This window comes from Falco biarmicus, chromosome 6 (genome assembly GCF_023638135.1).
Source record: "Falco biarmicus isolate bFalBia1 chromosome 6, bFalBia1.pri, whole genome shotgun sequence".
Lineage (NCBI taxonomy): Eukaryota > Metazoa > Chordata > Aves > Falconiformes > Falconidae > Falco > Falco biarmicus.
This window is the reverse complement of record NC_079293.1, coordinates 73320483-73344399: the sequence shown is the minus strand read 5'-3', so window position 1 is coordinate 73344399 and position 23917 is coordinate 73320483. Positions and strand designations below refer to the sequence as shown.

Here is a 23917-nt window from a genome sequence, read left to right as displayed (position 1 = left end):
TAAAAGAAGCTTTGAGCTGAAGAGCCTTTTAAGGCTCTGTGAGTGGGCTGTAATCCCAAACTGCTCTGAGTTTGGGAGTAATGATGAGGAATAAACCCCTCTGCCCAGCTCAGCCTCTGGTGCTGCTCAGCTCTGCTTGCTCTTGGTTCTGCAGTGGCCGTTACTTTGCAGGCAGCAGGTGCCAGTGCCACACCATCTGTTTTATCCTCCTGCCTGCAGTTCTCCGTACCGTGCCTGAAAGCTCGTGTCCTGGTGCAGCTCTTGGCCCTCTGTAGTTTTCTCATGTCCTCAAAAGAGGTGGTGAAAGCTTCTTCTAAAGGCTGGTGTAAAATGATACAAAATCTGGTGTTGGGTTCCTCTCCTTTTTGTGACCTTCCTGTGTGTGTCTGCACGGTTAATGTGAAGTACCCAGCCCCCAGTTTTACTTGCAGGTGGATTCAGGGAGCAATCTTTCATATAGATAGCTGCGGTGATCAGATTGATTAAGCAAAACAATAAAAATATCGCTGGGAGGGGCAGAGAGGGAGCAGAACCGCAGGGTAAAATGGTGCGTGCCTGGGCTCAGGGCAGGTGTTTCAGGCTCCTGCCCCTGAGGGTGGCAGGAAATGGAGGTGAGTCCGCTCCTGGATAGCCCAGGCTGTTACTTGGGAAGGTATGGGAAGGGAGCAAGACTGCAGCCTGTGGAGCCACGCACCTGGCCAGCCCCAGTGTCGAGCTGACAGGGACAGGGCTTGGCTCCTGAGCAGGACAGCCTGGTTGGCCCCATAGCACAAAAGAGAGGCTGTGGTCCAGATCTGTGCCCATGGGGAGCAGGTAGGGTGGGCAATGGCAGGGAAAGTGAGTGCAGGAAAGTGGCAGGGGCTTTGCTGGCTACAGGGAACGGGTCTGGTGCTCTGCCCACATTCCTCCTTGTCCCTCTGAGCCTTGCTAACCTAGTCCTGTTGTCTGCTTTGTCCCCAGGTGAGCCAGCTGAGCAGGCACTTCAATATACGGCCCTTCTCACTAAAGAAGCCCACAGCAGATTGACTAGGAGTGGAGGAAGAGAAAATCAGCTTGCGGTCTGCAGAAGTACTGTAAATAACCGCTGGAAATACCTGTAAATACTTCAACCATCACCACAGATCTAAACCTATCCTCTGGAAAGACATCAGGGCAAAGTACGCACGGTATCTAGTGCAGCCAGGGCAGGACTGGCATGGGGCAGCCCCTGCTGCTGTTTGATGAATGTAAGCTTTCGGTTTTGGGTGAAACTGGATGAGGAGGGTAACCTTTCAGGTCACTATTACTGTATATTAGACCAGCTGAATGTTCCCAGTGAAACCTCGGACTGAGGCTCTTGGTCAGGTGGAGCTGATTGAGAGTGCAGGTGGTTTTACCTGAGCAAAGCATCTTGGCCTGTCACCAAAACCCACATAATGGCTGATTTCTAAAAGGTCAGGGGAACATCCTGGTGGTTGGGGGAGTTTGTCTGCCCCTATTCCTGCTAGACAGCCCTTGACCTGGGCTGGGACTTAGGGAGCAGATGGTGACAGTTCTCCCACATTCTGTCCTGCCTTCCTGCATTCACCTATTTGCTATATGGGCAAATACTTGCACCTTTTTTCTTTTCTTTTCTTTTTTTTTTCCCCCAAGAGGGGAAAAAAAAAAAAGAAACACCACACAAAACTTCTAGTAATACTCTGCTTGGGGGCCTTAAAACATCAGGGCTCAATTTCTTGTAAAAGCAGGAAGGCAGCTTCTGCCTCCTTGGCTCGAGCTGTGGATATCTGGGACCACATCTCGACTGTGTTCCTGTTTGTGTGTGTTCCCCGCCTGAGTGTGGGGTCTGGGCTCTGGTCAGCAGCAGGAAGAGGCTTACACCAGCCTAACACAGAGCCAGACTCCCCCCCTCTTCCTACCACTATGAACTTGCTGTTTCAGGTTGGCTGTGCTGGGTCATTGCATGCTGCCTGAGCCTCTTCCTTTGTAGCAGCACAGCCAGTCTCGGTTTGCACATCGCCCTTCCCACCAGACCATCAACAGCAGCAAATCCACCACTTAGAGAAGCACGTTAATAAGTGTTGTGTTGGTTGTGCGTGCAGTTTCAGAAAGCTCACAGGTGTATGTGTGGTGGAGTCCTTTCCGAGTATCACTTCATTTTCAAAACAGTTGTCCCCAGCGGCTGCATGTCTCATCCAGAGATATATTTGTTTACTGTCCATTTGTAAAAGACGTTTGCATTGATTGTTTTTTTTTTTAATTTGTTTTTGTAATTGAGTTAAGAGTGGGGTGGTGAAGACTGAATGCTGATTTTCTTTTCTGTTCACTTTATTTAATGAAGACCTGTGCTTGAATGAAGAGTGTAGCTTAAACCCAGGCTCTGGAAAGGCTGCATCCGGAAGCGAACAAGCGCAGCAGGTTGTGCATATGTAATTTACCATGGGAACAAAGTCACTTATACATTGATTATTGTGCAACGTGGTTCATGGAAGCTTGGTCACAGCATTTTCCTTCTGCAGGTGAAGACTCCTCCTGCTTTAGGAAACCTTCAAACTGTAACTAGTATTTAATGCTTTTTCTTTTGTAAATTTGAGTCATTGTCATGCAGAGTATGAGACTTGAAATCCTGAGGCGAGCTCGTGCATTCACAGGGCGTGACATTGGGGTTGCTCAGTCACGGTACACCCTGGGAGGAACGCGCTGGTGCGTTCGTCTGGGCTGACATTGCGGGAGGGCTCGGCTGAACGTCTGCGTGCTCCTGTGTCTGTATGGCTATGGCGCGTCTGGGAAGGGTGCCTAATCTGGGAGAGGGGGCAAATGGTTTTCAGAGTTTATTAAATAAAGTAGCTTACTCCTATATATTTTACTGACATTGTACAGAAAAAAAAAAACCCTAAGCATACAAATGAATTGGGCTGTGCTTGAATTTTTTACTTACTATTTAATGAAATACAGTTATGAAGGGAGATGATAAATTTAAGTCACACTCACACAAGAACTACAGGGAATCTTAAAACGGGACACAACACTTATCTATGGGACATGTTCAAGTAGCAGATGGACCAGTACTAATGCTGTGAGAAGTTGTCTGATCTTAAATCTTAGGATGTCACTTTGTCTCCATAATACGCTGTTTGTCTGTCATCTCACCTAGCTGTGAGCTGGTGTGTATTACAGCACGTAATATACCCTGAAAAAACCCTTTGTGAAGTTACAAACATGGAAGCAGGACTTCCTCTCTAAAATCCTGCAAATGCTTGTCATGCTGTAGGAGAAACCTGTCTCAAAAACTGGAACCGCTTCATGTCTGACAGGCTTTATCTTTGGAGAGTCCTGGATTTTTGGTGCCTTAATTTATTGCACCTTAAAACTAGAAAAAATATCTCCTTGAATCAGTGCTGGTAAACAGGCTTGCTTGTCTCTAGTACTACCAGGCTTGTGCTGGAGTGAGGAGAGTGGGTCTGACCTCGGTGCACGTATGGCTCTGTTCCCAGCTCATGCTGCTGCAAAGCTGCAGGAGGTTCTGCTTCGGCTGTTAGAAATTAAGTGATTTCTGCTCCCGCATTTTGGGAGGGGAATGGAAACACACAGAAAGACCAATCCATTGTGCCGTGGTGGGATGCGGCATGCTGAGAAACTACTTATTATTAATAACGGTTTTAAGCCTTGAGAATAAATATATTCCTTGTGAACAGCATCTGAGGGTGGTTGTGTCACGGTGGTGGTTGCTTTCCTTGTTGGCTAGACTCTGCACTTGTGCTGGGATGTGCTCTTTGGGGTGGGACAGGGTCATGTACGGTCTGGGTAGGATGTGCGCTTGCTCCTCAGCTCCTGCCTGCTATTTGAAGGCTGATCCATGTTGCCTCTTCTTCCAGGGATAGTGTTAGTCATATTTTCTTAATTACTGATGGACCTGCTGAGTTGGTAACAGCACTGTCTTAAGCTTTCCTAAATCTCTTTTGCACATTTTATCTCAATACAGAGTGTTACCAGGAAAAAAAAACTGTTCAGGGAGGTGTGTGGTCTTTTGAGACCCACTGGGATGTCTGTCTCCTGGCCTCTGGATCCAGGCAGGACTTTGTGCTGTGGGAAGAGGTGGTGGCACTGCCAGCTCCTCCTGGTCCTTGCCATGCTGTGTCCAGTCAGCCTTTGCTCTGAGGCAGGTTTTTGTGGGAGCCTGGGACACACCAATGTGTTGATGCAGGACTTGCACAGCCAAGGCAGAGGCAGCTTTGCTTGCAGGCCTTTTTCGTTTCGGTCTTGTGGTTCAGGAGCTGGGGCTCCTGCCTCTGCACCGCGCCACGGACCTAGAGCAGGAATTCACAAGCAGAGCCGGGGCTGAGGGTGAAGTGCAGGTTTTGGGATCTCCTGGGGTTTGGCCAAAAGTTGTTTTTAGTGCAACGACCACATTTTACAAGTACAAATGCTGCAGCTGAGCTGTGGGCCTACAAACAAGCACCTACGCGCTGTGGTTTTCAGCTTGTTCCTTCCTCCGGTGTGTCTGTGCCACAGCTAACATGTCTCTTTTGCAGCCGGTCACTGCAGGGGCTCGACAGCAGTCCCTCCACTTGTAAACATCCATCACCTGATAACAGGCAGCTTTACCAGAGCCAGGGGAGCAGCATGTTGTAAGCATGAGCTTCTGAGGCTCTGGAAACATGTATTTAAGCTCCTTAAATAGAGCTGGTCTGATGTTACCTCCTGGGTGTGTCGAGTACCTGCAGCGTGTGGTCTGAGAGTGGCTTTGATCTCAGTTGGGTCAGTTCTAGCAAGGCCTCTAAACAATTCTCCTCTGAGAGCATCTGTGTCTGCTTGCAATAGACCTGGCAAGTCTCTAGAGAAGTAGTGTTTTTTTAGAAAGTGGCTCAGATATTTTTTTTTCATACACGGGTCCAAGGGAACAGTTGATTTGTGTGCAGCCGTGAGTGGAGCTCTGGTCACCTTAGGCCATAGCTGAACTGTCCATGGGGTTTCTGTATCCTGAAACCTGCAGGAGCTTCCCTGAAACAGTCTTGTTTCCAGTTGTCCCTTTTTGCTTAGCATGCGTGGCTTGCTTGAGAAGCAGGAGTCCCTCAGTGCACCAGGGTTCCCTTACAACCCCCCATCCCAAAATCTTCCAGTGCAGTGTGTCAGCCTTGCTGTGGTGCCATGGGCCAGTGGTGGGGATGAAGCTGGGTCGGCTAAAAGCTTATTTACTTTTTTGCTTTTCTAATGCAGATCCACAGCCTGCTGCCTTGGCTCCTCCTGCTTTTGCCCACCTGTTCTACCTCACCATGCTGTGTTGAAGCAGCAGCTGAGGTGACGTGGAGGCGGTTCTTGGTGGGACATAGTGACAATGGGTGCCACGCTGACCTCTTTGCTTTTAGAAGAGGTCACTGCTACTTAGTAGAAGACCCTTTGGCCCACGCAGTGGGGTCAGACTAGGCTTGAGAGGCTGCTAGGCTGGTCTTGAGGAGGCGGTCAGGGCATCACTGCCCTGGAGCGGAGGCTCTCGGTGAAATTTGCTGCTCACCTTGTAAGGTGCTGTTCGTCTTGGCCAGTGGCATTCATGGTGGCCATTTGGTGGGAGCTGGTGCTATGCTTCAGGCTGGAGACCTCATCCACAGAGTAGTTCGGGTTGGAAGGGACCTTAAAGATCAGCTAGATCCAACCCCCCTGCCATGGCCATGAATGCTTTCCACTAGACCGGGTTGCTCAAAGCCATATCCAGCCTGGTCTTGAACACTTCCAGTGGTCTACCCTGCCTTCCCTCCCTCCCAGCAGGGAGACTGACCTGCTTCTGTCCCTCAAGCTCTTAGTTGAAGCGGGTGCTGATCTCAGCAGTGGTCCGTGTTGCGCTGGCACCAGCCCCTCTGGAAGGAGGGTGGTGGGTCCCAGGCTGGTTTCGGCTCTGGTCTTCTAAGAGTGTGCTGCATCGCTCTCTTCTACAGCTGTAACCCTGCACGTAAAGGCAAAGCAAGGCAGCAGCGTCAAACCCAACCTGCAGGAGCGGGGTGGACCCAGGGCATTTCAGACTCAACCCTTACCTCTTGAGTGGTTTTGCAAACAGTCCCTGCTCTCCGGCCCTCTGCTATAAATGCAGGACAGAGACCTTCTCTGCAGCCCTTCAGAGCATCTTCAAAGGCACCTCTCTGTGGCTATTCACTTTTCCTAGGCAGGGTGGGAAAGGAGTTAGTGATGCTGCCTTGTCCTTCTGGAAACAAAGTTGGAGGCACAAAGTGGGCCCTCCTGCTCCGTCTTCTGCCACCGACCCTCTGTGCAGTGGGGCTGGAGAGGCAGTGCTGCTGGCTGCTGTCCCAGTTCCCAGGACTGGGGGGGCTGTGAAATGATGCAGGGAAAGATGCGTTTGGTGCTTGTGATGCTATGGTGGTTTGGTTCTGTCCATTCCCCCCTGAGCCTTTCAGAGGAGCCGCTGTCACACTGACAGCAGCAGCCTGGCTGCCCTGGGACTCCGGGTGCTCTGCCGGGCTCCTCACCGGAGCCAAGCGAGCTCAGTCCCTTGACGCAGGGGTACCCCTAAAGAGACATCAGATCAAGCAGCCTGGCCACATTCCCAGGGAGCCTGATCACATCCCCGGAGTCCTGTCTCTGGGAGTTTAGGTACTGCAGTGATTTGAATTCCAGTCTGTTAAATGCTATTACTGAAATATTTATTGTGTTTAAACCAAACAAAAAACTATTATTCAGTAAAGAATAAAATTTTCCAAGCCTTTTAATGGTGTTTGCCTTTGTTTTTCTTTCTTTCTTCCTTTCTGCTGAGCAGGCAGCCCACCACACAGGGCAGGTTTGGGCACAGCAGTGCCCACGCTGGAGCTGCAGCCCTGCTTTGAGTGGCTGTGCTTGTTGCAGCCGAGGTGGAAAAACTCCGGCTTGGAGTGATGGGTTTTATTCACCTGCTGTGTCAGGCTGCAGCTGTGGTGCTTGGCAAGGTGCTGCAGGGCAGGGAGTGAGCTGGCTGCAGCACCAGGGAAGATGTGGAAGGAGAAGGCAGCATTGCCTTGGGCTGTGCCTGCCCCATGGCACTCTCCTGGGATAATGGGACCTTGGGCCGTGGTACAGGGATATGGGGGTCCATGGAGAGGTGCAGCATCCTCTTTTAGCTGAAACTCTGACATCCCAAAGGCTTCTTCCCTTTGCTCTGCTATTTCATGAGCCAGCAGTGTGTCCTCATGGTCAAAGGGCCAGTGGGATCCTGGGGTGCATTGGGAGGAATGTGGCCAGCAGGTCGAGGGAGGTGGTCCTCCCCCTCTGCTCTGCCCTGGTGGGGCCCATCTGGAGCTCTGGGTCCAGTGCTGGGCTCCCCAGTTCCAGAGAGACATGGACAGACAGGAGAGAGTTCAGGGAAGGGCCATGAAGGCGACAAAGCCTCTGGAGCATCTCTCCTAGGAGGAAAGGCTGCGGGAGCTGGGGCTGTTCAGCCTGGGCAGGAGAAGGCTGAGAGGGGACCTGAGCGATGCACACAGGTACCTTAAGGGCCAGTGTCAGGGGGCCGGGGCCAGGGCCGGGCTCTTGTCAGCGGTGCCCAGCGACAGGACAAGGGGCAACGGGCACAAACTGCAGCACAGGGAGCTCCGTGGGGAGAGCAGGAAAAACTTCTTTCCCTTGAGGGTGCCGGAGCACGGGGACAGGCTGCCCAGAGAGGCTGTGCAGTCTCCTTCTCTGGGGACGTCCAGAGCCCACCTGGCTGTGGCCCTGTGCGGCTGCTTGAGCAGGGTGGGCTGGGTGGTCCCAGGGGTCCCTGCCCATCCCCACCACCCTGTGGTGCTGCGAAAATGCAGGGCACGAAACATGGACAGAGGTGATGCGTTTCGCCGGACAACCCTTTCCTGCCCCATTGAAGCCAGGGTCATGGCTTGCTTCAACCACAGCTCGTGGATGTGGTGCTCACCCCAACTGGGCTCAGGAAGGTGCCCCAGCAGAGGGAGGAGGTGAGTGTTGCTGGAAACCACTGTTTTCCTGGCATCAGTGTGGCTGCCCCAACAAGTCAGGACTCAGCTCTGCCCCAGCAAAGCCACCTGTGATCACAGCAAGCTCTTAATGCTGTCGTCTTCGGTGCTAATCAGGGTGATCCCTGCTTTATCCCTGTGTCAGCGTGGCAGGGGTTGCTCACAGGGGAATAAGCTGCTGTCGGTGGCTGCGTGCCCTGGACAGGAGACCACAGATACCCAATAAAGCCAAGGAAGCTGAGGTCAGGAATTAGGAAGAATGTCCTCTTGAGCCCCTGACTGATTTTCTTATGGGGTGAGTGGAGTCATGGCCCTTCTGGGTCACCCAGTGTCAGATCAGGAGGACTGTGCTGGGACGTGGAGGTGGCCAGGGACATGGTCCTTGCTCCGGTGGGTGGCCAGGGAAGGCTGCGGCAGGGGAAGGGAGAGGAACTGCCTTCTTCCTTCCAAACACACACCTTGGGCTGGGAGGGAGGGCATCTTAGTTTGTGGCCACCAAATCACATCAAAATTCAGCCAGACCTGGAGGTCTGAGTTGCTGCTCTCTGTGTGCAGCTCCAGGCATGCCCAGGAAGGCACACAGGTGGCACAGGGCTAAATGGAGAGGCATGAACTGGTGGGAGCTTCAGTCAGGGCCAATCTGAGGGCAGAAGGTAATGCTTCTACTCCAGAAGCTCCTGGGCGACCCAGCAGACTGGCTGAGAAGTGCTGGATACATATCCCATGCCCAAAGTTCCCTCTCTGTGCCCTTTTGTTGGCAGAAAGGAGGACAGGGTTGGCAGTAGCGGGAGTTTCAGCCCCAGTGCCACCCTCCTGCCGTTTGCACCACACACCCGGTGCCCTTCGGACTGATGCCATCAAACCCAGGACCTCTTTGCAGTTGGGAAATCTCTGCCTTCCCCCACTGGTGCACAGGGGCATGGGTGCTGTGGCAGGGGGGTCCCTACGCTGCTGCTCCTTCTCACAGCATTCCACACCCAGCACTGCAGAGACCTCCCCATGACCATCAGTGCCAGTCCACCCGCCGGCATTTCTACCAAAAATAATAAGAATTGCTCTAAACCAAGGTATGCGATGGGTGCTGCTGCTGGGGCAGGAGCCATGCTCTCCCGACTGTGACACTGTGGGTGTGGAGCAGCCCCAGGAGCCGTTTTGCTACCCAACAGAAGGGGTTTCTCTGCATTCTGCAGCTCCATGAGGCATGGCCAGCCCCCCCCACCAGTGGGACGTTGCAGCAGGCATGGGCTCTGCTCTACCACAAACCTACCCAAGCTGCTGCAAAGGGTCTGATCCCCTCGGGCCGTGGCATCAACCCAGGCTCCCCAAATTTTGAGGGAGTTTGGCTTAGGCCAGGCAATGTGTGACCCACCTTTGCAGGACGTGGGTGAGCAGCCACCTGGGCCTTGCACTTTCCCTCTGGGCTAAAGCCGAGGTGTATTTAAGCGATGCCTTGTCTTTTATCAGCTGTCTCGACGGCTTCCTCTAAGAGGATTGTTGTGGTAGGTGTAATATGCTTAAAGGATTGTTAATAACAATAGCATTTTGGCAGCACACCGTGTGCTGGCTGCGCAGGCTGCTGTTGTGGTCCATTTGGACCTCATAGATTTACAGGACAACTTACTCTGTAAATTATTTTTTTATGAGCTTATTAGGAAAGAAAACAAGCCAACAAGGACATGATCCCCTTTGTATGGATTAGGCTAACATGAGAATTCACTAATTCATCACTTCATTGGGAGGAAGAGGGGGAAGAGTGTACCTGCTGCTGGCACCACGGCTGCCTGCCCACCCATACTCATCCAGCTCTGTGCCCCTGTCAGCCCACAGTGCACCGATACTGCAGGGATGGGCTCAGCCACGCTCAGCAGCTCCTCACACATCCCTCTGCTCACCCCCATGGGTGCGCATCACTTTCCCAAAATAGGACGAGGGGCCTTGCACCCTCCCCAGAGTCCTCTGGCAAGGAGGCTACCCCTCCTGGGCACCCAAAATCCAGGTGTAGCAAACTGGTTTGGCTGCCCTTGACACAGGAGGCAGCCACGTGGCACAGGAGGTGGCCACGTGGCACGTTTGCCCACCTTTGGACTCGCTGATGTGTGTCCAGGACAGTGGGTCCAAGTGCTGATAAGACCTGGGGCTGCAGGAACACTGTGGGTGGGCACCGAGCAAATCCTGCTATGGGCAAGCGACATATGCATATGGGTGACTTGGAGCTTGGTCCTGCCCCAGGTAGAGATGTTTGCAGCCCTGGGGGAGGCAGAAAGCAAAACCTGTGACCTCCTGTCATGATGGTGAGGGAGGGTGAGTCCAGATGAAGCCACAAAGGTGATGAGAGGCTGGAGCAGCTCTGCTGTGGGGACAGGCTGGGAGAGCTGGGGTGGCTCAGCCTGGGGAGGAGAAGGCTGCAGGGAGACCTTAGAGCACCTGCCAGTGCCTAAAGGGGCCGGCAAGAAAGCTGGGGAGGGGCTTTGGGCAAGGGCAGGTGGCGATGGCACACGGGGGAATGGCTTTACATGAGAGAGGGGAGATGGAGATGAGAGATGAGGCAGAAATTCTTCCCTGTGAGGGCGGCGAGGCGCTGGCCCAGGCTGCCCAGAGCAGCTGTGGGTGCCCCATCCCTGGCAGGGCTCAAGGCCAGGCTGGACGGGGCTGGGGGCAGCCTGGGCTGGGGGGAGGGGTCCCTGCCTGTGGCAGGGTGTGTATGTGGACTAGATGGTCTTTAAGGTCCCTTCCAACCCACCCCATTCTGTGGTTCTATGACAGCCCTGTCTCTGATAACTACTTGATGTTGCGCCAAGAAACAGGGTCAATGCACAGCCCCAGAGCCCCATGCCTCCTGGGCCACACAGCCTGTGGGACGTAGGTGATGTGCAGGTGCCAGAGATGGACCAGTCCACACACACAGGTCCTGAATTTGCCCAATTATGGGAGTCATTTGGTGTGCAGGTGAATCAGGAACAGTATCTCATGGGCTGGATGAGGCTGGGGAATCATTTAGGTTGTAAAAGACCTGTAAAATCACCAGGTCCAACCATTAACCCAGCACTGCCAAGCCCACCACTAATCCATGGCCCCGAGCGACACTTCTACATGTCTTTTAAACACCCCCAGGGACAGTGCCTCCCCCACCTCCCTGGACAGCCTGTGCCAGTGCTGGACACCCTTTAAAGGTGGTGTGAGCAGCCATAAAGGCAACCTGGTTGGAAGGGGAAAACTACTGAACAGAAGAAAAATGTCTGGTGAAATATGGACTGATATGATGCCTGCCAGCCTGGGCTCTGCCAGCCCAGGAGCTCAGCCTGGGAGCCAGGAGCATCCCTGAGAAGGGCACCTGGCATCTCTGAAGCGCAGCTGGCTACAGAGAAACCAGAGACAACCTGAGATACCAGCAGTAAGTGCAAACCCAAGGACCTGTAATGGCAACTTATGGTCTGAAAAGGTGAAAAATAGCCTGGGAAAATGGGGGGAAAACATCCTGAGGAAGTAAGAATCGCGAACTGCCACTGGTTATTCTAATCACAAAAACAGGAAAACAGTCTGAAAAAATAAAAACTGGTCAGAGAACAGAAGACATCACCATCATCTGTCAGCTGTTTGAGATGAAAACCAGAAAGTAACAGCATATACTGGCTGCTCAAAGTGGTGGTGTCCTACGCCCTCTTATGTCTCTATGATAGAAAAATGTTCATATAAACATGACATTAAAAAGTTCTCTGAGAGAGGAAAGTAAGAATGGGATGGTTGGGTCCCCCTCTGGGATCTGTCTAATGTGCTTGCTATTGCAAACATATATAATATATAGATACATGTGCTTATAAGTCTATCAGAAGTATATCTAACATTACATTAATTATAAATTTGCTCCACTAGCGATAAGATTGTAGTAATCCATAATACTATATATATTTGATTGCTGCTATTATTGATTGCTGCTTTTATGAATGTTGCTATTAATTGCTTGTTGCTATAATTAATTACTGCTATATTACCGATTGCTGATAATAGTGTTGTACATTGTAATAGTTTGATACACCACAGGTATACTTGCTAGCAGTGATTTTTGTGGTATTTGAGGCAATGTGTAATGAAGTAGAGAAATTTAGTGCTCAAGCTTCCGTGTCCCTGTGTATTACAGAATCCTACGGACCCATGGCCATGAGGTCTACACCCCCACACGCCTGGGACCCTTTCGATGGTGACATGGGGTCAGGCTGGGTTTGGGGTCCAGCAGCAGGGTGGGCTTGGCGGGGGCATGTGCTGTGTCTCGCTGAGGCTGGCTTTCAGTGACACAGCTCCTGCGGAGCATCTTGAGGTACGGCCTCAGTGCAGGAACCCGTAGCCATGCTGGGGGGCTGCAGAGGGGGCTACATGCCCTCAGCGAGCCCGCGGCAGGACAGGACCTGCCCACGCTGGCCATCACCCTCCACAACACGGACATCCTGGTGCACGAGGAGGACCTGCAGCTGGACCTGCGGCTGCGCTTTGAGCTGGCCGTCGATGGGGAGCCGCCCTACGTGTGGGACACCACCCAGCGGCTCCCCGAAATAGCCCCTGAGAGGTGCTGCAAGAACTGCAACGCGCCTCTGCCCAGGAGCCCTGGGGACAGACGGAGCTCGCAGGCATCACACCCTGTCCTCAGGCCCCGGAGAACACAGAAGGGACAGAGGAGACGGGACAGGCAGGACGCAAGGGCTCCTGGGCGGGCAGAACGCAGTGACATCAGCAGCACGGACCTGCATCCGGATGGCCAGGAGGACCCTCTCCCCACCGCGGTCCCCACGTCTGCCCCATCCCTGTCCTCTGCGGTCAGTGAGCCAGTCCCCACATCTACATCTCCCCCATCCCTGTCCTCTGCAGTCCTGGAACCAGTCCCCATGTCTCCCCCGTCCCTCTCCCCTACAGTCCTGGAGGGGACGCAGAGTGTTGAGAAGCAGGCCCTGCCCCACACGGATCAGAGGGACCTGCGGCAGAGGTCTGCTATGCAGCGCATCGTGCAGTCCTGGCAAATGCTGAAGGCCAGCATGCAGAGGAACATCGGGGATAAGGTGGATGAGCTGTTGGAGCCAGAGAGCCCGGAACCCAGCAGCACCACGGAAGGCAAGCAGAGGCTGACATTCAACCTCTTGTCTAAGGTCGACACACTCTTCCACGCTGCGGATTTGGAGGATTGAGGAGCACCGGCAAGAAAAGGTGGGATGGGAGAAGCGTCGGCAGAGCAAGCGCTGCACGGGAGGATGGGGATGGTCTGGGCTGCCTTGTGCAGCTCTCACAGCTGTGTCGTTCGGGAGGTGTTTCTGTAGGACAAGATACTGTGGTCTGGGAGCGTTGGGATGGCGGTGAGAGCTGCGATGGCCTTTCACCGATGCTTGATGTGGGCAAGAGGAGACGGCCCGCTGGGCACCCACCCAGTGCAGGTGGCAGATGATGGAAAGAAGTACCTGGAGCCCCTCTTGGTCCCCAGGATGTCACTGTCTGCCCGCTGCCACCCTGCCTGGAGGGGAAGGCAGGACTATGCCTGGTTTGCTGCCCATGCAGCCCCCCAGGACAGGGGAACTGGAGGGAGGCAGCGGGAAAAGGGGCTGCAACTGGGAAGCATCAGGGTGGGAGGATGGAAGGAGGAAAGGGCTCATCTTGAAAAGCAGCCAGTGACGAGCTCTGTCCCCACAAATGCGAGACCTCGACAGAGAAACCAGAAGTGAACGCCAGTTTTTATTGACTGATTAAAACAGTAGTTTCCTAAAAACATCCCCGAGATCTCCTCAATTACTCAGTGAGGGTCTTGCACACCTGAAGCTGAGAAAGGTGGCTTTTCAACAGCTGAGTACGGTAGCAAGCTGAGAAAAGAACCCTTCCCCAATATACACGGCAAGAAAGATTCCAGCCGCAACACATACCAACCCAAAGAAAATAAACTGAGAATCTAGAAGGCCAGGGGGAGCTCACACTGTGCCAGGGAACCTGGCTGCCTGTGAGCCCATCGGGATGCTCAGCCACCACCAGTTCTGGGTCGGTAACCTCAGGAAGATGTCTGAGCTGCTGGACACTTCCCTGCCTCTGCCAGAGCCGGGGAGGGGGGGGGGGGGAAGGGCAGGGCCCCCACCGCTGCAGGGCCTTGGTGGCTGCTGGGGCATGATGCCCAGTGTCCCCCGGGGGGTGGGACAGGCCCCTGCACCGTGGAAGCAGTGTCCTCCAGAGCTATGAGTGGAGCAGGGACAGTGCTAGCAGGGGGGACAGGTACTGGGGCCGCTCTGTGCCATCCTCATGCTGGTGGGGCTGGCATGTCCCCAGCTGTCCCAGGTCCCTGCTCCATCCTCGTTTCAGACTGTCCCTCCAAGGAGCCTTTTGGGAGCACTCCTGTAGCTCCAGCCATGCAGCCCCAGTTGTCCTTCCCCTTCCCCTGGGGCCAGGGGCTGAGCTCCCCACCAGGGCACTGCCCATGGCCCCAGTGGGCACAGGGCTCTCAGACTGCCAGCCTGGGCAGTCCCGCAGTAGCCGGCTGGGCACCTCTGCCGGCCCCGGTGAGGGATGCACAGCCTCGGCATCGACGCCATCCTCCAGCCCCATTTCTCTGGGACCAAAGCCGCAACGAAGACCCACAGATGAATGTAAAAGAGGAGTCCTGGCAGCAGTAGCAGCAGCAGCCGGGAGATGCCCCCCGAAGCTGCTGAGAGGCTGCAGGGAGGAGAATGGCATGGAGCCTGGGAAGGTTGTGCCACGGGACTGGGTACATGGGGGAGGCTCCCATGCTTCATGCTCCCAGCAGCTTCTTGACCATGTAGCCTGGCATGCTGTAGAGGAAGAGGGCGACCATGATGAGGAGCAACACGGCCAGCAAGATTTTGATGATGAGCCACTTGTAGCGTGTGCAGATGAGGTATCTGATGGACTTGAGTGGGTTCAGGAACCAGAGGAAGGCTGTGTCCGGGCGGCTGCAGGGGAAGCAAATACCCATCATTAATGCCACTGCCACGGAGTAGGGATGCAGGGCAGGCAATGCAACATGGGCACAGTGTGCAAAGGGAGGTATGGGATCCCCTTCCCTGGGTAAACCTGCACAGAGTGAAAGAGCCCAACCAGGATGATCAGGCAGGTGGACATGGGGAGTCAGCACCACACATTCCAGATAAAGTAATGCAGGTTGGTGAGGGAGTGTGAGGATGCCAGTTGACACTGGAATCTGGTAGTGAGGACTGGAGGGGAGAAGAACGTGGTGGGAGGCCAAGGAAGGGGACAGAGCCAAGAAGAGAGGTAGAGGAGGATCAGAGTAAGGAAAAGCAGTGGGACTGTGGATAACAGGCAATGGGGGGAACCAGTAGAGATGGCTCTGCCCCTGACCCTTGTTCCTACATCCCCCAGTGTGACCCCTCCTCGCCTCCCCATGCCTGGCTTGCTCCCCGGGGCCACCCCACAGCATGTCCCAGAAGCCCAGGTGCCTGCTGAGGAGTGGGGTTTCCTACTTACTTGGGTTTCTCCAACGGATCAGGCTCATTGCGAGCCAGCCCAGCCGGGGATTTCTCTGCCTCCTCTTCCGTCAGAAGGTGCAGCTCAGCCTCGACTTTCCCCTGCATGGAGCAGAGACTTGTGCTGAGACCTAGGCAATGGTCCCCACCCCATTCCCCCAAGACATGGTGACAGAGGGGACCTGAGGGAACAGAGGCAAGTGGGGGTGGGGGGTGGGGTGGAGGGTGACTGTAAAGCACGCAGTCCCCAGGATGTAAAATCCCTCCCTTTTTCCCATTCTTACAGTGACCTCCAGCTCATCATTCTCATCTCTGGCCACGAACGGCCACCAGCCCTTCACCCGCTTCTGCTTGAAGATAGAGATCATGGGCATCTCTGCCTCGTTCGTCACCATCTCCAGGCTGCACTGTTTTGCCGTCTTGGCTCCCCGGGGGAAGCGGTTCAGGTCCAGCTCAATGGCCCCTGGCAGAAGAAAGGGGAGCACAGATGCTGGCACTCCCAGAATCTGGAGTCCTTGGCTGGAGGTGGGCTGAGCCAGCATCTCCTGCCCTAGAGAGCAACTTTGAACTAGATCTGGGAACTAGAAAGCTGCTGTCTTTGCTACAGAAGCAGCCTTTGAACAGCAGCAGTGCAGACAAGGGCTCTCATCTTACCAGCAGCATCTAAAGGAGTTTGTAAGATGTTGTGGACCTGAGAAGTAGAGCTGCCCTTCCAGGTTCTGTTCCTATCCAGGCTTTGTCTCAACCCACACTGCTCCCTGCTTGGCCAACCACGGGCTCCTTGCTGGCTGCCCCATTGCCCCAGCACAGCGGACCCCCTGCTTACCAAGGAAATCATCAGCTGAGAAGTGGTCAGCATCCCAGACCTGCAGGGTGAGGCGAGCCGGGATCTTGTACTCTGTCTCATCCCAGGAGAACATGGACTCCTTCTTGGAGATGACTATCTTCTCCTCTGCCATCAGGTAGTCAAAGGGGAAGATGTAGCGCCAGTTGAAGTTGCCTTCACCAGTGAGTGAGTGGTAATGGACATCTGTGTCTTGCTTGTCCTCCTGCTGACCCTTCAGCCACCTGCAAGACCCAGAGGGGTGGCAATGTGTTACAGGAGGAAGGAGAGGGCATAGGACCATCCCACCTGTGTAGCCAGGATGTCTCCAGGACAGACTCAGAAGGACCTAAAAGATGTGAGCAATGGGCTGGGGCTGCTGCATTCACCACAGCAGCACCTCCAAGGGGCAGAATAGGCATGAAGGCAGGAGGACCCTAGAGGGAAGAGGGAAGTTTGAGAGCCAGAAATGCAAGCAGGTTGTCAGAGGTCTTTCTCTGGGTAGGGAGATGTTAAAGAGATGGACAGGAGCAGGGAGCGTTGCTGGGGAGTCTGGAGCGGAGCATGCTGGAGGGATGTCCCCATCCTGCACTGGTGGAGTGGACAAGTCCAGGGGAGATTGTAGAGACCTTCTCACTCTACCTCAGGGTAAGCAGGTGTCCCCTGATGGCAGCTAGGTCTGTGCTGGTCACCGCAGGCTCCCTGTGTCAGGGCATATCTATCTGAGCCCATCAGAGGTACTGAGGGCCTGATGAAGGCTCTGCTTGAGGGTAGGGGCGTCTCTGCTAAGCCAGTCTCCAGCAAAGGGAACTGAAGTGCCCAGCTCAGCTAGGCATCACGGGATGGATGATGGATGGGTGGGATCCACCGTCACTGGAGACAGTGCGGTCCCAGCAATGCCATCCTGGGAGACAGGGTGGCCACACCGACCTTGCCATCAGATATGCTTGTACCCCCAGTTTTCTGGCTCCAGTGAGCAGGATTCCCAGAGAAAAGGGGACACAGAAGACGTTCCATACCTGCGAGTCTTGGCCCTGGGAAAACACAGCTTTAATTTAGATTCTAGGTGCCCCCTGGAGCCTTTCTCTGATGAGCCTAGGTATCTCCATTCCCCAGGGTGCTCTCAGGGTCTTTTTTGCACATCTGTTCCGAGGGGCTGCAGCCAGCACAGACACGACCCCATGCTCAGGCACCCAGTGCAGGGTTGTTTGCTCAGACTCTGAGCGTGCCAATGCCCTGCTCTACTTCACAAAACACAAAGGTCAAGCAATCCCCCATCACACAGATGGGGAGGGGCTGGAGCATCTTGGATTCAGGGCTGTTGCAGAAAAGCCACTGGGCTGACAGGACCCAAGATGCCAAAACAAACCCATTTTTTTTCAGATCAGCATGAGGTGCAAGTAGAGGAACCCTGGTGTGAGCTGGTGAGGCTGCAGAGGAAGCACTGAGCAGTTTAACAGACTGGTAGGGCATAGCCAGCCAGCAGCCTGAAGCACCACTGCATTGGCTTGAGGTCCTGTAAAGAACTGGGATGTGCGTCCCCACATCTCTGTACAGGCCCGTTTTGGAAGGGGCTTTCCCTTACTGCTGGGTGAGAGGGAAGTGGAGATGGAAATTAATCTCTCATTTAGCTCCAGATGCTGGAACTGGAGGTTGCAGGGCTGAAATGCCAAGTGGGGAGATCAAGACAAGCTCAACAAGGGGAAGTGGGGCAGACAGGACCAAGCAGCGAGGCCTTGGCCATTACCCCCTGACACAGATGTCAGACATCTCTCCTGCCAGGAAACATCACCTTCCAAAATCACCTCATCAGTGTTCCAGATAACAACCTGCAGCTCAAAGCTGGGCAGCCAGGCCAGGCACAGCAGCGGGTCGTGCAGCCAAGAGAGAGGGAGAGGCAAGAAACACAGCACAGAAGACAACGGCAGCATTGGTGCTATCTGACCTTGCACCACAGTTCACGTTGTACCCCATCCCCATGCCAAAACCAGCTCAGGGACCCCAGCAAGTGCTATCACCCACCCCAGGGAGAAGCAGAGGAAGTGATGCTGGCACGCCACGCTGTACCTACCCCCTGACAAAAATGTCACTAGATTTCTCGCCAGTGAAGTAGTCATCGTCCTCCAGGATGACCTCATCTGTGTTCCACACTATCACTCTAAGCTCATATCTGGCAGGAGAAAGGGAGACAAGGAGGTGAGGTGCAGAGGCAGGGGAAGGAGCAGGAGGGAATGGGGTGATGCTGCCAGAAACCAGGGGCAGGCACTGAGAATCTTATCTGAGGGATCAGGACAGAACAGGAGGGGGATCCGCACAGGGGCTCAGATCAGCCTAGGCAGGGTGAGTAGAGCAGCGCAGAGAGCTTTATCTCCCTCCACTCTGAACCTCTGCAAGGTCCACACCAAAGGCTCAAGGGGACACCCTAGGCTTGTTCTTAGGTAGGTCTGTGCCTAAAAACGGGGTCTGCAAAACAGAGTCCAGCTCTCTGCCTGGTTACACCACCTTACTCAGCAGGGCTGTCGCCCCTTAGAAATGGGCGTCACAGTCCCCCTTAGGTCTCCAGCAGGTTCAGGGGCTCTGAGAGGTGCCCAGCACTGTCTTTTGTGTGAAGCAGCTTGGGTTTTCTCAGTCACATTGGGTTTGGTTGGGAATTCTGGTGGTGGAGGAAAAGCAGAAGCCAGATTCCTTGCAGGGTGCAGCTGCAACATGGAAAGGCTGGAGGATGGTGGAAAGGCAATGCAGCCACGTGGCCACAAGCACAACACATTGCTGAAAGTACCAGGGAGTCCAGCAGGTGAGAGGAACGGGATTTACAGCTTCCTTAACCCACCTCCTCTGCTATCTTCTTCTGGCATTGCCCTGGCTGAGTCAAGCTGTGGGACTACTGCCACCTCTTCCAGCCCCCTCCTGTCTGCACCCATGGGTTGGCACTTGTCCCATGCACTGCCTCTCCAGCACCTAGCACTGCCTGCTGGTGTCAGGTGCTCCCAGCAAAGACAGGGGAGATGGATTAACCCCTAGGACAATAACCAGGCACAATCTTGCTTGAAACAGGCTATCTACCTGCAAACTCTCTTGTCAGCCCATCAAGAGGAACATCTCAGCTCCAGCCCATGGGTCACTCTCCTGGGTTGCACTTTAGACAGCTTCTGCCTTTCCAGTCCACACTGCTGTCTGGAACTTGCCCTTGGCCTCAGCTTTCCTGCAGCTGCCTGTCCTGCTGCTCAGACCCCAGCTGCAGCCCACTGGGGTCAAGGCACATTCTCTCCATCCAAGGCATTGTCTGCTGGGCATGGATATGCAAGAGACTCCCGCCAGGATGCTCAGTGCCATCCCTGTATCCCAGCTGTGGAAGTGGGAAAACAGGCCCAAAGGCACAGAGTAGCACAGTAAGGCAGGACTAGGAGGGATGTCGAGGGAAGAAACTTCTTTTTTCTCTCTAAATGAGTTGGGAGAGGGCAGGGTGGGGAGGAAAGAACTCTGTATCACAATGTCTGTTGGCTGCTCTGAACTGCTTGGATTGACCAGCTCTGTCTCAGTGACCTCTTCTGTCCCAGGCTCCAGCCATCACCTCCTGGAAAGGGCCTGGGGATACCTTTGCCCTGGGCCAATCCTTGCCCTGGGCTAACCCTGCCCTTTCCCAGGAGGGGGTCAGGACTGGGTGCACAGGTCTGCCCTGGCTGGGGACTGGGTAACCATTTAATTTCCTAGTCTGTACAGATGAGAAAGATGGGGAACTGCAGGGAATGGAACAGACAGGATAACACCCTTCAGGAGTGGCGCTGGAGGGGGCAGACGTATCTCGATGCCTCCAGTCTCGGGATCAAATGCCAGCATGGGCAAGGTACCCAGGCAGAGGGCTGGGCTGGGCCATGGAGCATCAGCAGGAGAGGGGAGAAGCAGGGCTTCATCCCCAGCCCTGAGTTTTCCCTGGGGTTGGCTGGCTAGGAGGTTCCTTACTTCTTTGGTTTCCTGGGAGAAATATCAGTGGCAGGGCCGGGCGCTGGCATGTCCATGGGGAACATATCCACCCACATCTCCAGGCGACCCTGCAAGGTTGGAGAGGTGCAGTCAGCTCCCCTTGCCCCTCCTTGCCCCCCATCACCCAGCAGTAGCCCCAACTCCAGCATCTCTTGCCCTTCAACACCAGTCTGGCTATGCCAGATGCGGAGCACGGCAAGGTTCCCCCATGCCTAAGTCCTTTTCCTTGCAGGAACTTCCTTCCCTCCCTGCAGAAGTGTCCCATGGCATGGCATGATGCCAAGATGCATGGGCATGGGGTCAGGGGACCAAGGGACTTGGGGATATGAAATGAATCATAGAATCATTTAAGTTGGAAAAGACCTTTAAGATCATCAAGTCCAACCATTAATCCAGCACTGCCAAGCCCACCACTAACCCATGCCCTTGAGTGCCACTTCTACACATCTTAAAAGCTTCCAGGGGTGGTAATTCCACCAGGTCCCTGGGTGGCCTGTGCCAGTGCTGGACAACCCTTTCAGTGAAGAAATTTTTCCTGATATCCAATCTAAACCTCTCATGGTGCAATGTGAGACCAAAATGGATGCAGGCTGGAGCATGAGTGGCATTGAAGATCTGCTAGTGTCAACAGGTGACTGTTAAGGGCTGTTGATGCCCAAATGCTTCCCCTGCCTCCACTGCCCACAACAAGGTGGGTTATGGGTGGTCTGCCCAGCTGACATCTCTACTCTGCAGCATGGGCTGCCTCCACTTCTGCTCTGGGACTTTGAGGACCTGCTCGATGCCTGGCTTGTCAGGGTTCAGCAGCGGACGTGTCTCCACGTGCTCTGGGACCAGCTTGCAGCCTGCCCATGGGATGTCTTCCCAGTGGCGCAGAACAGTCAGGGCCAGGTGTTCATCTGTCTGCTTCTTCTGACCTGTGTGGGCAAAGGGAGGGCTGAGCTTGGAGAACCAGGCAGAGACACCAGGAACAGCAAACAACCCTGTTCCTTTAACCCTGCTCCAAGGGTGCAGAACTGCCTGCTAGCTACTCCTCTCCATTTCCTTGTGTACAATTTTTCCTCCAGCCAACACTTCCTAACTCCTCTCTTTCTCCCCTCTCTAACCCTAGTCGTTTACAGAAGGCCCAAATCCCCTGCCAGTCTATGTTTTGCCAGGCTGAACAAGCTCCATATCCATTGACCATGTTCTCCTCCTCTTCTGCACTCCTCCTGCACCTTCTGCACCTGTCTTCACCTTTCCTGTGCATATGCAAGTGCGCTGGGACACAACTGTTATTTGGGGATGCAGTTACATGGAGTAACCCTTCCTGGAAAGGCCAGGGTGGGCTGTCTTCATTGCTCTTTGGGCATACACTGCCAGGAGAAAGTTTTCAAAGGTAGCTTTGGTGGTGCTATGCCACGGATGCCCATGAGTGATTCTGAGAGCAACCTGCTGGCCTAGGTGGTCTATAAGACTCTAACTGGTCACACACTTGAAGGTCCATTTAAGGTGGTGGATGAAAAGTGCAGTGCTGCTTTGGGGTAATGGGGCCACTACATCCATCTCCAATCCTGGATGATAAGGGGTACCCCAGGCCCTTGCTCCCCTCCACAGCCTTCATCCCGTGGGGCAGATACCATTTTCATCCTCAATCTCTGTGGGGCCGGTGAAGACCCTGTTGGCAACTTTCACTCTTCCTCCTGGCCCAAAGTGTGGCCCATCCACCTTGCCATCTTTGCACAGCTTGGACAGGATTTGGGAGGGCTTCATGGGGTCACGCCAGGTGTTATAACCATATCTGTGAATAGGAGGGCAGGGTCAGTGAAGTAGTAGCAAGATTTAGAGGAAAAAGCTATTTTGTTCCCCTGTGCCAGCAAAACAAATGTTGCTGCCACAGAGGACCCAGGATTCACAGGGAAAGGACCTGAGGCAGCAAATGTGAAACTTAGAGCAGACTAGGTCCCTCGGTGCTTCGACTCTATACTTTGCTAACACCATTCCACCCCAGCCCCTCTACTCTGTGCTGACTCAAACCTGAAATTCCCAACACACCCCACTTGACTCCTGATGCTCAGCATTGCTGCCTTGGCCCTACTGCTATTTCAGCTCAAGCCTTACACCTCGACCGAGTCCCACCAGAGCCCCTCATTCCCTTCCTCCCTGCCCTGGGCTTCTTACAACCCACTCCACTGCTGCTCTGCCCTGTGGGTCACAAAACCTGTCTTAAGAGAGAGGGTAGAGCACAGACTCCTCCATTAGCAGGCAATAAAGGAGGGAGGTTCCTACAGGAGATATAGGCTGGGTGTGGAAGATGAGACAGGCATGGGTCCAGGCAGAATGTTGGGCAGAGAAGGCTTTGCTCATACATGGAGTAAGTCTGTGACATCCCACAGGTAGCTCGGTGCTTGCTGTAGTAGCGGTTCTCCAGATCAATCTTGGTCTCCCCAATGAGGTCGTCAGTCCCCACCAAGTCCCAGTCGTACACTGCCACTGTCAGCATGGACTCCATGGGGAAGGTGGCCTCGATGTCAAAGGATCTAAGCCAGGGGAAAGCAGGTGAGGGGAAAGAGAAAAGCTGTTGAAGGTTTTGGTGGCTACTCAAGACAGACACATGGGTGAGGTGGGTCTGTTCCAGTCTTAGGACAGCGTTTAATTTGAACCTACTGATGCAGGACGTTTGAGGTAGGGGCTTTAACTCAGTCTTTGCACAGGCTGTTTCAGATCCAGCAGCCCTAGACAGGAGGTGGCACAGGGCAATTGCTTGACCTGGATGTCTCAATAGCCCTGAAACTAAGTTTGTGTGTCACTGGAGAGCCAAGCCACACTCCCACTTGAGTTTAGGCCTAATGGTTCCTGAGGTAAATACTTAACCTTGATCAGATATGAACATCTCTTAAATAGCCTTTACTACATTGATCATACAGCTGGCAAAGAAGGACAGGCAGCTGAAATGAAGATGCCTACACTGCTTGCAAGGAAAGTTCTGTGTGATGAGTCCCATCTTTTGAGCTCAAGCAGCAGCTGTGGGACAGCAGGTCCAAGGGCTGGCAAGCTTGGCTCAGGCTTAGCTCATCACCTCCAGGTGCAGACAGGTAACAGGGCTGGGGCAACTCACTTTCCAAAGACAGGATTCAGCTGCTTGGAGATGTAGTTCTCCTTGTCTTTGATGTCCGTCTTCCCCAGCTTGATGGCAATATAGGGGTCAGCTTTCCCATTGATGTCAGCTGGGTGAAGGTCTGTGGCCTGTGCAGAAGAGATGTGATAGATCAGTGCCATGCACGGTAGTGGAGAATTCAGAGGTGGCCCCCTTCTCCATCCCTGAGAGCATCTGGCCTTGCCTGGCCTCAGGCATGTGGCAAAGCACTTTGGTCCCCCTAAACAGTGTCTTCATTTAAACCGGGGGTAAATCCTGCCTTGTGTTAACCCCTGTCCCGGTTTGGGGAGGGGCTGGGGCTGGCTGTGTCTCCTCAGAGAGACGTAACCACAGTCTCCTTTGTCATTTCTTTCATCTATGGAAAGAAACGAGCTCCTCTAAAGAAATACCCAGAGCAACAACCTGACCAAGATGTTGACTGTCCCCTTCCCCTCTTCCACTCACTATATTCGAGCCAAGGGCTGCTGGCTTCTGCCTGTAAAGGGGGTGATTATCCCCAAACTCTCCAGTCCCAACCTCCATCATGGCACACATGGGCAGATGCCTATGCTAGGACACATCCAACCAGTCCTGGTTGTTGGTGGTGCTGACC

At 54.0% G+C, this 23917-nt stretch overlaps 2 protein-coding genes across 17 annotated transcripts in view; one reads left to right on the top strand and one right to left on the bottom strand.

Annotated features, from left to right (window-relative positions):
- SELENOI (selenoprotein I) overlaps window positions 1–6695 on the top strand; it is a 34310-nt gene extending 27615 nt beyond the window's left edge. For 2 of the 3 annotated variants that reach the window (XM_056343245.1, XM_056343247.1), the window contains exon 10: window positions 961–6695. In XM_056343245.1, the coding sequence (XP_056199220.1) occupies window positions 961–1077 (117 nt within the window). In that variant the 3' untranslated portion in view covers window positions 1078–6695. The remainder of the gene's footprint in view (window positions 1–960) is intronic. The other variant, XM_056343246.1, reaches the window with a different exon arrangement.
- A 6920-nt stretch (window positions 6696–13615) lies between these two features.
- OTOF (otoferlin) overlaps window positions 13616–23917 on the bottom strand; it is a 115821-nt gene continuing 105519 nt past the window's right edge. For all 14 annotated transcript variants that reach the window (XM_056342235.1, XM_056342238.1, XM_056342237.1 and 11 more), the window contains 10 exons: window positions 23287–23414; window positions 22538–22708; window positions 21809–21969; window positions 20964–21106; window positions 20169–20257; window positions 18280–18378; window positions 16212–16453; window positions 15670–15848; window positions 15387–15487; window positions 13616–14854 (listed from right to left, as the gene is read on the bottom strand). In XM_056342235.1, the coding sequence (XP_056198210.1) occupies window positions 14674–14854; window positions 15387–15487; window positions 15670–15848; window positions 16212–16453; window positions 18280–18378; window positions 20169–20257; window positions 20964–21106; window positions 21809–21969; window positions 22538–22708; window positions 23287–23414 (1494 nt within the window). In that variant the 3' untranslated portion in view covers window positions 13616–14673. The remainder of the gene's footprint in view (window positions 14855–15386; window positions 15488–15669; window positions 15849–16211; window positions 16454–18279; window positions 18379–20168; window positions 20258–20963; window positions 21107–21808; window positions 21970–22537; window positions 22709–23286; window positions 23415–23917) is intronic.